Source organism: Solanum tuberosum, unplaced genomic scaffold, assembly GCF_000226075.1.
Source record: "Solanum tuberosum cultivar DM 1-3 516 R44 unplaced genomic scaffold, SolTub_3.0 scf00477, whole genome shotgun sequence".
NCBI classification, from domain to species: Eukaryota; Viridiplantae; Streptophyta; class Magnoliopsida; order Solanales; family Solanaceae; genus Solanum; species Solanum tuberosum.
The window spans coordinates 94,064-107,207 of NW_006239397.1; the positions used below are offsets into that span (position 1 = coordinate 94,064).

The window sequence follows — 13,144 nt, forward strand, 5'->3', positions numbered from 1 at the left end:
TACTTTTATCATTATTATAGTTATTTCTCTATTACATTTTTCAAGACATTGTATTTATTATTTTTCAAAGGGTGATATAGTAAAATTACCCTTCTATTTATAGTTTCTTAAGAAGTGTGCATGCAAAGTCAATAGTGGACAAGTCTTAATGGACATAGGGAGTATATAGGCTTTTAAGAGACGTGAAATCTAAAATGATAATATATAAATAGGAACAGATGGAGTATTGATTATAATTCGTCCTTCCAAATTCGATCCCTCGTTCATTGTTATTATCATCATATTTATTCTTAAAGTAAACATGAGCTTCATCAAATCTTTCTTCATATCCCTTTATATAGTATATATTATGACTTCTCATCTCTCAATACTAGTAGACGCAATAATCGACCTACAAAACAATTGTCCCTTCACGGTATGGGCAGCAGCCTTCCTCGGTGGGGGGCGACGACTCGAGTACGGTGATACATGGAAAATTGAGCCAGACACAACCGCAAGCTCAACTAAAAAGGTTCGTATTTGGAGTCGAACCAATTGCAATTTTGACACATCAGGACGTGGTCAATGTCAAACGGGGGATTGCAATGGACTACTCGAATGTCAATCTTTTAGTAGTATACCCCCAAACACTTTGGCCGTATACGCCTTGAACCTATTCAATAATAATGATGTTTTGGGCATATCTCTTGTTGATGGTTTCAACATCCCTATGGAATTTAGCCCTGTGTCCGCGGATGAGTGCTTGTTAGGATCAGATGCACTGAGGACATCATAGGACAATGTCTGAATGAACTAAGGGGTCCTGGAGGATGCAACACTCCTTGTACTGTTTTCAAGACGGACGATTATTGTTGCACGTCAGGAAATTGTGGTCCGACTAAGTATTCGAGGTTCTTTAAGGATAAATGTTCAACTTCTTACAATTTGCCTTTGGATGATTCAAGTAGTACCTTCGTTTGTCCCGATGGAACTAGTTATAGAGTGGTATTTTGTCCATAAATTAAATGGATGAAACGTATGGAATAGAGTCATATTTGTTTTTGTACTTTTAAAAAAAGGGTTATATTTACCTTCGTCATATATTTGTCTCAACCATCTAATTTTAGACACATATTTTCCTTTGGGAGTGTTAAGTTTCATCTCCCCTCTTTTATCATCCTACATAGCGTCTCGGTGGCATGCCTATATATATATATATATTTATTTATTTTTCCCTTGGGAGTGTTAAGTTTCATCTACCCTCTTTTATCATCCTACATAGCGTCTCGGTGGCATGCCTATATATATATATTCCCTTGGGAGTGTTAAGTTTCATCTACCCTGTTTATCATCCTGCATGGCATCTCGGTGGCATGCCTTATATATATATATATATATATACTCCCTTGAGAGTGTTAAGTTTCATCTACCCTCTTTTATCATCCTATATAGCGTCTTGGTGGCATGCCTATATATATATATATATATATATAGCTGGAGGCTATGGCCCAATTATATATGAAAAACCCTTGCTATTTTTTTGCCAAAGAATTGTTATTTTTTCGTGGGAATTGCGACAATGAAATAGGAGTACTAGGGGTAGGTTTTACGGATTAAATGGTTGGGTATAAATTATAATAATTAAACTAGGAAGAATTTTAAGTGGAATGAATATATATAAATCCATGTAGGCTTATTGCATAGGCGCCATGCAGGAGGATAAAAGTGGGGAGATGAGACTTAACAATTTCAAGAACAAATGTGTCTAAAGTTGGTTGTTAGTGGCAAATATATAAAAAAATAGGGAAAATGTACAAGTACCCCCCTAGACTATGATCAAAATCCCAGAGACACACCTTAACTAAACGAAGGTCCTATTACCCCCTTGAACCCATTTTTTTTGTAATTTTGTGCACCTTTTTGGCTTACGTGGCATCCAAATATCTCCCACGCGCCTCAATTATGTGGAGTCACGGAGTGTGCCACGTAAGACAAAAGGTGTACAAAATTACAAAAAAAATAAGTTCAGGGGGATAATAGGACCTTAGTTTAGTTAAGGTGTGTCTCTGGGATTTTGGTCATAGTCTAGGAGGGTACTTGTGCCTAATCCCAAAAAAATATAATGAATGGCTAATATAACCTTTTTCTGAAAGTATAAGGACAAATATGGCTCATTCTGTTTCTTTAGTTGTTGTTTCTTAGTACGTTTGAAATTTCAACGTAAATTTGGTTTACATCATTATCCCTATATATTAAGCTATAAAATTCAATGAGAACTTTAGTATTACTGAAAATGAAAGTATGGGGTATTATTGGGTAAAAACCGGTCTAAATATTCGACCCATTTGTTCTTGTTTTTTTGACTTGGCCAAAAAAAAAGTTTCATCGAATCTAATTCTCTTGCTTTTACCCCTTATTTCTACAAATTTTTACCTGGTTCACACACTTACAATTTTTCGATGACTAGTATATTTTTCTAGAGGATGTCCTACGAAGTAATATCCCGTGACCAATATAAGGAGAGTATTCTTGATATGTTAAAAATGAAAATTCATATTTCAAATAATAAACAAGTAAAAATGAACAGAGAGAAATTTTCTATATATTATGCATCGTTATATATTTATAATTTCATTGTAATAAAGTCAAAATTAAAGTCTCCCCTCTCTCTCTTTCTTGTGTCACCAATAACTTAACTGATCTATTGACTAATTGCACTTAGCTAGCCTTAATTACAAATCCATTGTTATTATTATCACATTTATTCTTAAAGCAAACATGCGCTTCATCAAATCCTTCTTCATATCCCTCTATATTATAACTTCTCATATCTCAATACAAGCAAACGCAATAATCGACATACAAAATAATTGTCCCTTCACGGTATGGGCAGCAGCCGTCCCCGGTGGGGGACGACAACTCGAGTATGGTGATACATGGAAAATCGAGCCAGACATGACAACGAGCTCAACTAAAAAGGGTCGTATTTGGGGTCGAACCAATTGTAATTTTGACTCATTAGGCCACAGTCAATGCCAAACGGGGGATTGCAATGGACTGCTCGAATGTCAAACTTTTAGTAATACACCCCCAAACACTTTGGCTGAAAACGCTTTAAACCAATACAACAATAATGATTTCTTCGACTTATCTCTTGTTGAGGGTTTCAACGTCCCAATGGAATTTAGTCCTGTGTTCGCGGATGAGTGCTCTACTAGGATCAGATGCACCGCGGACATCATAGGACAATGTCCAAATGAATTAAGGACACCTGGAGGATGCAACAATCCTTGTACGATTTTCAAGACGGACGAATATTGTTGCACGTCTGGAAATTGTGGTCCGACCAACTATTCGAGGTTCTTTAAGGATAGATGTTCAACTTCTTTTAGTTATCCTGCAGATGATTTAAGTAGTCTCTTCACTTGTCCTAGTGGAACTACCTATAGAGTTGTCTTTTGTCCGTAACGTACATCATACATAAATATGTTTTTTTAACTCAACTCCAACTCATATTTATGTCCTTCAACTTTGGGTGTGCATAGGTAGACACTTAAAGTGCACACACGTCCTATATGTGGCATCCTACAAAGCAATTTTCATCCTACGTGGTGTGTTATGTGTATTATGTCACATAAGACTCATGTGTCTAATTGTTCAATTTTATACAAGTTAAAGTGTCTGATTGTGCACACCCAAAGTTGAAGGGTGTAAAGATGAAATGAGTTCAAGTTAAGAACATATTTATGTATTATGACTAAATTAAATGGTTGAAACATATTTTCTTCTTTAATTGTTGCTTCTTTAAGATGTTTGAAATTTCTATGACATATTTTTTTCTTTAATTGTTGCTTCTTTTAATACGTTTGAAATTTCTATGTAAGTTTGGTTTACATCATTATCGCTATTTAAATATAGAAATTGCCGACAAGTTTATGTTTTTATAAAAAATACTCACCATTTTATATCTATGTAATTAATTTTTTGCGAGAATAGCAAATGCACGACGAAATATTTACGGACTATGAACATAATGATATATTTACTAATCATATTGACTAACAAATGGCTCAAAGTAAAGAATAGTACAATACAACTCATGTTCGATTTAATCTTTTTATTGGACTAAAGTCTCATCAATAAATGTTGTATTTTTTTTTTTAGAATAGCTTTGTGATAGTGTATCATATATTTTTTTAATGAAATTTTGCTTATTTGGTAAGATTGTATAAATAATTTGGATAATTTCAATAGTTTTCACAATTTATGAGATTTTTACGTTTATAAGCATACAAAATAGGAAAAATTATTGAAATACACGTCTTATATTTCCCTTATTTCTAATATTTCCTTCTATTTCTAAAATCCCTTATTTCTCTCCTAATTCTAAATTATTTTATAATGTATCCGAGCTACATATTATGTATCCGGGTTTATTTTTATTAATGTATCTGAGCTAGTTTTTAATGTATCTGAGCTACATGTTATGTATCTGGTTTGTTTTACTTTTTCAGAAATTAATGTAATTACAAACTAAATAGGGATAGATTGTAATTTCATATTAAAACTATGTGATTCTTAAAATTTATATAAAAAATATAACTTAAAAATCTATATTGTATGTCCAAATAAAACATCAATTTTATCTTATATGATTTCATATAATAATGATTTCATTTCACCTGACTAAATGGGCCCTAAAAGTATGAAGATGTTCCTATTTTTCCCCTAATTCTTACATTTAAGTACTCAAATTTCTTATTCTTGCTTAGTGAAGAATTTCCAAGTCAATGAAATAAGGAGGCCTAATAAAAATTAGCAACGCAAAACAATTGCCTATTTGGCACGAAATGCACGATAGAGATGGACTTTGCAATCACAATAAAAAATGTATTTTTGCTTTTATATATATATATAGATATATAAGGTTTATATTAACACTAGACTTATATTACTTCAGATTACAAAGTAACAATACAAATTTAATATAATACATAACTAATTAAACACGTCAAGAAGCAAGATGATTCAATAGAATCACAAATAAAAGTTAGTCATGCAAACAAACAGATATTTTAAAAGAAGTACAAATAAAAGTTATTCACGCAAACCGTGTGTATGACACGAAATAAACAAGAGATGTACTTTGCAATCACAATAACAAGGACAAAAATAGGGATAATCAGAATTTTATACCTCAGTTATTGGTAAATTCTAATTCTGATCCTTATTATATTTAATTTTGAATTAATTAGAAATTGTATTTTCAGTCCATTACGTAGAAAGTATGTTATATTTAGATTATTATTAGACCTATAGTATCTTTAATTGCGGATCGGAGCAACAATACAAAGTTACCATAATACATGTTTAATAATCAATAATTTGTCAAAATTATGAAGATTCACTAGCACATGGTACGACATTGCACATTTTAATTAACTTCTGAAAACTCGATTGAAGCTAGTTAAGTCAGTCAAGTATTGAAATCTACAGAATGCCGGATACTTCGACTGTCTTCTATCAGGTGGAGAGATGGGGTGATAGATTTAGTAGGACACGAACCTACAATTGCAGATGACACTCTCTTACCTCTTTCACATAGTGAGTCTATGTCTTCATGATAAATTATATTTTCCACCTAAAAGAAATTTCTATCTAAGCCTATCTAGATAACAAAAGGACCAACATTAAAATTTCAATAAATCAAGGACTATTACACAAATTTCCACAAGAAAATTGTGTTGTTTGAAATTTCAAAGGTTCTTAGAAGTTAGAATCTATGAAAGTTCATCATACTAGGCCATTAAATTAGCTATTTAAACCCGTAGATTGTGTCTCAAAATAAACACATTCTCAAGTTTAACAACACAAAAAAAAATGCATTTCCTCAAGTTTTTCCCCCTTTTTGTCTTCCTTTATTTTGGTCAATACTATTTATATGTCACTCATGCTGCCACTTTTGACATTACCAATCGGTGCACCTACCCGGTCTGGGCCGCTGCCTCTCCTGGGGGAGGCAGAAGACTCGACTCGGGCCAAACTTGGAACCTTAATGTGAACCCAGGAACAATCCAGGCTCGCATTTGGGGCCGAACCAATTGTAACTTTGATGGTAGTGGCCGAGGCAAATGCGAGACGGGAGATTGTAATGGGCTGTTAGAATGTCAAGGTTATGGTAGTCCACCCAACACTTTAGCCGAATTTGCTCTAAATCAGCCCAATAACTTGGATTTTGTCGATATTTCTCTAGTCGATGGATTCAACATTCCTATGGAATTCAGCCCAATCAACGGTGGGTGTCGTAATCTCTTATGCAACGCACCTATTAACGACCAATGTCCAAACGAATTACGGACACCGGGTGGGTGTAACAACCCGTGCACGGTTTTCAAGACGAATGAATTTTGTTGTACAAATGGGCCAGGGTCATGTGGTCCTACTGATTTATCGAGATTTTTCAAACAAAGATGCCCAGATGCTTATAGTTATCCACAAGATGATCCAACAAGTTTGTTTACATGTCCTGCTGGAACAAATTACAAGGTTGTCTTTTGCCCTTGAAGGCTACAAAATTAGAACTATATAGTACTAAGAACTACATATTATATATATTGAATAAAAAGAGTGTGACAAAGAGGAGAGAGCTGGTGAGACGTTGTCTTGTTCAAGTTGTTGCATTCATCTGCAGTTGATTTTATGAAATAAAAAAGATATATATATATATATATATGTTAAATTGTTAACAAAATTAAGCTTTATGGCTGAGCTAAGATTCGATCAAATTCAATAGTTACTAACTCTATTATTTCTTAAAGATAATGCCATGCCAATATCGAATAAGTAAAAAGTGCACAGAGGGAGTAACTAGTAAGAGATAAAGACCGGAGGGAGGGCGATAGTTATTACAAGTATTGGCTAAGTTTTCTAATCTGGACAAGTAAAAGATGACAATCTAAGTATAGTGGACAAATAAAAGTGGACGGAGAGTGTATTTATTATAAGTATTTTCTAGGCATAATATAAAAATGTATAATTTAACTTAGTCTTAGCTAACATCCAAATTTTTGAATGTGTACAAATTGACACACGCAAACTACGTGGCATACACTAATCACGCCATGTATTATGTCTATTTTCTACCTAGCACGCGTCTTAAGGTTACTATAAATTCCCAGTAATGAAGTCAAAGTCTTCCTCTCCTCTCTATTACAAAGTTAAGCACCATTTTAATTGACCAATGAGTAAACTCTATTGACTATTCGTTCTTAAAAAATATCTAGTCCATTGATAGTCACAAATATGATGAGCTTCCTCAAATCCTTCTTCATATTTTTCTATGTTATGACTTCTCATCTCTTCTCAACGCAAGCAGACGCAAACAACTCGAGTACGGTGGAACATGGAAAATCGAGGTAAACACAACTAAAAACTCTTGTATTTGGGGCCGAACCAATTGCAATTTCAACACATTAGGCAAGGGTCAATGTCAAACGGGGGATTGCAATGGACTACTCGAATGTCAAGATTAAGGTACACCCCCAAAACACTTTGGCTGAATACGTTTTAAACCAATTCAACAATAAAGATTTCTTCGACATATGATGGTTTCAACATCCCAATGGAATTTTGTCCATAAATTTATAAATGAATGAAACATATTTTCTTTAATTGCTGCTTCTAAATTAGGATGTTTGAAATTTCTATGTAAATTTTGGTTTACATCATTATTACTACTATCTATTGAGCTAAAAATTCATTGAGAAGTACTTCAGTATTATTGAAAATGAAAGAATATGAGGTGTTATTTTTTTATTGGGTAAAAACCGGGCTATACAGTAAGACCAGTCAAGATTTGACACATGGTAATATGTGTTGGGTTTTAAAGGTGTAAATAGAAAATGAAGGGTTGTAGCTTTCTTGAAGGGTTGTGACTTTGTCGAAGGGTTGTGAGATTTATGAAAAGTTGTGTCTTTTCTAAAGGGTTGTGACCATTTGAAAGGTTGTATATTTTTCAAAGAGTTGTGACATTTTTGAAATGTTTTTGTTTTTCAAAAAGTTGTGACTTTTACCATTTGTTGGTTATAAATAAAAAGACTTTCTCTCATTTTTCTGCATCGAATTTTTCCCTTCTTTTGTATACACTAGGTAAATTTACCCGTGCTTCGCACGAGATTGAACTCTTTTATTAAGTTTACATATGATTATTCAGTAATATCTGTATTTTTGATACATACTCTAAATTTCAATAACATTTTATCTTAAGGCAAAGCATTCCTCCGAAATCTTAAAGCGCTATATTAATAACATAAACACACTCACCAGTGTATTGATACAAATACAATGGTGTAGTAAGTCACTCAACAGGAGCAAAATACACAAATATTTATTTGTGCAGAAGAAAAAGAAGAAGAAGTTATGAAGTTTCGTTGTTTTAAAATGAGAGGAAATCCCTCTATTTATAGACAACAAAGGGTAGTATCAACAAATGTTTATTGTGCTTTATCGGAAAGGTCACAACTATTTGGAAAAGTTACAATCCTTCAGAAAGGTCACAATCTTTCATAAAAGTCACAACTTTTCATTAAAGTCACAACCCTTCATAAAAGCCACAACTCTTCATAAAAGTCACAACTTTTCATTAAAGTTGCAACCCTTCATAAAAGTCACAACTTTTCATAAACATCACAACGTTTCATGAAAGGGGAAGGCAAGTTTTGGAAATAAATAAATTTAAAAAGGAATCCTTGTTTGTGGTGGCACCACGTAGGCGGGCCTAGGGTTCTCTTATATATATATATATGATTTCTTACAAAACAAAATCAATTGATCGTGTCTGTGTGTGTGATATCGTTTTGTTGTCCTTTTGAGTTCGATGAAATTATCGAAGTTTGAGGTACCACTACTTCTTTAATGGTTAATAATTTGTTTTATCTTGGGAGGAATTAATCTACAACCTCGGGTACTTGAGGGGATTAAATTTTTTAAGAACACACAATGAAATTCAGATAGTTCTTTTTTTTTCTTTTCATCTTTTATTATTTCTAATTTACTAATTTGAATACAAGAGTTACCTGGACTGACAATAGAAACCTCGCACCAACGAAGCCTCCTATACTTTTCATCCTTTAAATCTCGTATATAAATTCAATTGTATCTTCTTTTTTTGGGTAAACAAGAGTAACTTCTTATTATTCATAAGTATCTTTTTGCCCTTTTAAGTAAATCTTTGCATGGGAGAAGAGGATCGTAATACACAATTTCTTGATTGTGATCTAAGAATATATATGAAGATGTTCCTATTTTTCTTGCCCTAGTTCTTACATTTTAGTACTCAAATTTCTTATAATTCTTTGCTTAGTTAATAATTTCCAAGTCAATGAAATTAGCATGCCTAATAAAATACAATTAGTGAATAGTGACGGCTAGATTAAGTAGTCAAGAGAAGTTAGGAGCAAATATTAACCACGCAAACAAATTGCGTATTTGGCACGAAAGGGAAGATGAGAGGTGGACTTTGTAGTCACAATAACAAAGATAAAAATATATATTAAAAAATAATAATGTATTTTTGGTCTCATAGTTATTATTACTAGTAAACTGTAATTTTGATCGTTGTAAATTTAGGTTCGTGGTTCGGTTTGAATCGGTTATTGATTAAAATCAAAATCAAGCCAATTTAGTTCGTTTTTTAAATTTCTAAAACCAAACCAAACCAAATGAAAAAAGTAACCGTCGGTTTGGCTATTGTCGGTTTTGGTTCAGTTTGGTTCAGTTTTTCTGATTTATTCGGTTTGAAAGTAATTTTTTTTTTGAGGACGTACGTATTCCGACAGACACAAACACCAAGTACATGAACAATCCATTGAAAAGCTAATGCCGGTTCAATTAAGAAATTAAGCAATACTAGAGTTATCATTACACGAACAAAGTGATTCAATTAAGAGAAAGTGTGACTATTTTATGTGAAATACGGTAGGTAAAGACTAAAATAGATTTTGATGGACTTGGACTTAGGATTGTTATAATTGGGCTAAAGTGTTGGGCTTGAGAAAAATGTAAAGTTAAAGACATAAGTTAATTAAAATTTAACAAAATATTTTTTATTTATTTATTAACTTATATTTACTTTAAAGATATTAGAATTTGTATTTTCAGTGTTCTTTATGTATAATACTAATAAAGAAGGTGTGTGTGTATATATATATATATATATATATATATATATGCTGAATTATTAATAGAAAATAAAGTTTCATCAAGCAGAGTCGGAGCTAGAGTATAGATTATTTGTAGATTTGATCAAACTCAATAATAATTTTGATCCAAATCTTATATTTATCTCAATTAAATATATAAATGTTATTAATTTAGAATTCAGTAATTTAAAAACACTAAACTTCAGACTTCTGGCTCCGCACCGATTATCAAAGACTTGTCTATTGAAGTTATTGAAAAGGGATGAAATGGTTGTTTTGTATAAGAGAATTGTCAGGTCCAAAGACACACGGCTCAGATCCATGTGATTAGAGGTGTGATAAAATCAGTTTATGATAGCATAACATGTTCAACCCGTTTAAGTTTGAACTGATTATTAACTAATCATAAATTTAATTTCTTGTGTTTCTTATGTAATTTTAAACTTCGTTCACGATTTATTTGACATTTAAGTTCAATATGTTAAATGATTTCAAATTTTTTCCCATAGCTTAATCAAGTTCCATTCATCATGAGACTAAGATTTGTATAATTCGATCAAAGTTTAAACATATAATATATTTCTTATAACCTATAACTTCTCGTACGAAAAAAAGAGTTAGGTTTACTTTTTTTTTCAGAAATTCTAAGTTCGCCCTGTCTTGAATTTTTTAACTTTATAGGGTAAAAATGATAATTTCTTTCACCAAAATCATCATTTTAATTAAGAGATATATCCAACTTTTTGTAAGTTGATATAAGCATATTAATCATTCCTTTTAGGTTAAATTAGTTCATCTACTTTTTATTATTCGAAAACATGTAATAATTAGGGAAAATGGTCTGAAATATATCCGAACTTTGATCGAAATTGCTATAACAATACCAAACTTTGGAAAAGACTTTTTTGTCACGACCCAGACCATCGTGATTGGCACCCACACTAACCCTCCGTTGGGAGAACCATTAATATTAATTAGCTAACCAACTTTAATCAAAATACCAAGGCATGTAAGTTACGGAAGCAAGTTAAATGCTAAGGAAATAAAAGTAGGGAGTTCCCATATATAAACTCCAACAAGAATCTAACAAAACAAATGCGAAAATACTACCTAGAATCTGAAAGTCAATGTACCAAAACATCTAACAAGATCCATAAGTCTAAACAAGAAGGGTTACAACCTCAACTAATGTACTAATAACTAACTTGAAAGTCTAAGTCCGAAAGGTGGACATAAACAGAAAGAGAACTCATGGCAGCCCGGAAGAACTGGCTCACCCTTGAATTCGAACGACAATCACTGATCTTCTAAGCGAGGTCTGTCAATAGCCGCTTGAAGATGCCCTGTACTCAACAAAGAAAGAGCAAGTGCAGTATCAGTACACAACCATAGTGTACTGGTAGGATCACGCGGTTATCCCACTAAATGCAACATATATAAGTCAATACAACATAATAATAGCATGCATACACCAAATATATACAATATCATCAACATTTACGAACAACGAACAGTTTCACAATTCTCAAATATCACAATTATATCAAGTCATTGTTCCTCTCATGGAACCCAAACCCAAATTGTTAGCATACAGTAACGTGGTAACCGATCCAATGATTATGACGGAACGTGGCAACCGATCCCATAATTATGCCGAAACGTGGCAATCGATCCAAGTTAGTGTGTCGGAACACAACACCCGATCCATTCAACAAGCCACAATCACAATCACAAAGTACAATCTCATAATCATACAATCAAGTCATGATTCATGACATTCATCATTCATCTATCCCCATTTACAATTAATTTGATTAATAATGCAACATTCGCATACATACATGTATCATAATGAAGTAAAAACAAACATACATCACACAATCATAGAATCACAACTATCACCTACCTCGAAACAAGCTTGAATACCCTACGAAACTTGATTCGTTCCGCTTGTTCTTGGTCTACAAACAATCAATATAACACGAAAATCAATAAACAATCACTAATTACCCAGATTACTAACAATCCTATCAACCCTAGATCAAACCCATGATCCCAATATCCAAATTAGGGTTTTTCTCACCATAATTCTCATATCAAAATTCTTTCCCATAGATAATTACCCATTAGATTACGTTCTACGGATCGAAAAATAGATTCGGGGAGTGAAAATCTTACCTTTAGCCTCAAGAATGGTGGAAAACTATCAAGAAAAGCCATGGGTTCATTCCTTAGCTCTCAAGTTCGAAAATTGCAGAATAAAGACATTTTGGGGTTTATTTCCGACTTTAAGTCGCGTCTGCCCCGCCACAACGGTACCACCCTGCTGCAGCGGCCCCGCCCTGGCGACACAAATTCCCGTTGTAGCGGCTTGCACGGAACAGTGAGCTAATTTAATAATTTCAATACCCCTATTTCACAACACACCTTCTACCAATGACACTCAGAAACTACCCGCTCACGCCAGGATCAGTTTCGAGAGTTTTACTCACTCGAATTCAATTCTGTAAAGTCGTACGAGTTCCTTAACGATTTATCTATCTACTCATGTGATCGAATTCATAATTAGATCATCCAATTGCTACCAGATTTCCCTAGATCTCACAGACTCCGATTTTTTCCGAATCTGAACTAGGTTGGGAAATCTCAAGTTACTACGAAAAAGTTTTTCGGCCCAAAATTTTTTCCCGTTGCCTTTTCTATAACAACGGAACCCAATCGTTACACTTTTACCCCCTGAACTATTTAATAGTGTATTTTAAAGATATATATATGTCACGTGGACATCAAAAATATTGCATCATTATAAATAGTAATGTGTCCACGTGGCACATATTTACCTTTAAAATACACTATTAAATAGTGCAGGGGTAAAAGGTCCTTCATAAAGTTTGATATCGTAACAGCAATTTCGGCCAAAATTGAAGTAGTTTTCAGACATTTTTCCCTAACAATTATTTTTCTCT

The 13,144-nt window shown here is 33.1% G+C and overlaps 2 protein-coding genes and 1 pseudogene across 2 annotated transcripts; all 3 read left to right on the plus strand.

Annotated features, from left to right (window-relative positions):
- Window positions 1-301: 301 nt before the first annotated feature.
- On the plus strand, window positions 302-999 carry LOC102594966 (thaumatin-like protein; annotated as a pseudogene).
- A 1,679-nt stretch (window positions 1,000-2,678) lies between these two features.
- Window positions 2,679-3,824, plus strand: PR-5/21 (thaumatin-like protein). The gene has a single exon (XM_006364058.2). The coding sequence runs from the start codon at window positions 2,758-2,760 to the stop codon at window positions 3,445-3,447; it is 690 nt and encodes a 229-aa protein (XP_006364120.1). The 5' UTR covers window positions 2,679-2,757; the 3' UTR covers window positions 3,448-3,824.
- Window positions 3,825-5,825: 2,001 nt separating this feature from the next.
- PR-5/319 (pathogenesis-related protein R major form) lies at window positions 5,826-6,740 on the plus strand. The gene has a single exon (XM_006364057.2). The coding sequence runs from the start codon at window positions 5,860-5,862 to the stop codon at window positions 6,541-6,543; it is 684 nt and encodes a 227-aa protein (XP_006364119.1). The 5' UTR covers window positions 5,826-5,859; the 3' UTR covers window positions 6,544-6,740.
- The last annotated feature ends 6,404 nt before the right edge of the window (window positions 6,741-13,144 follow it).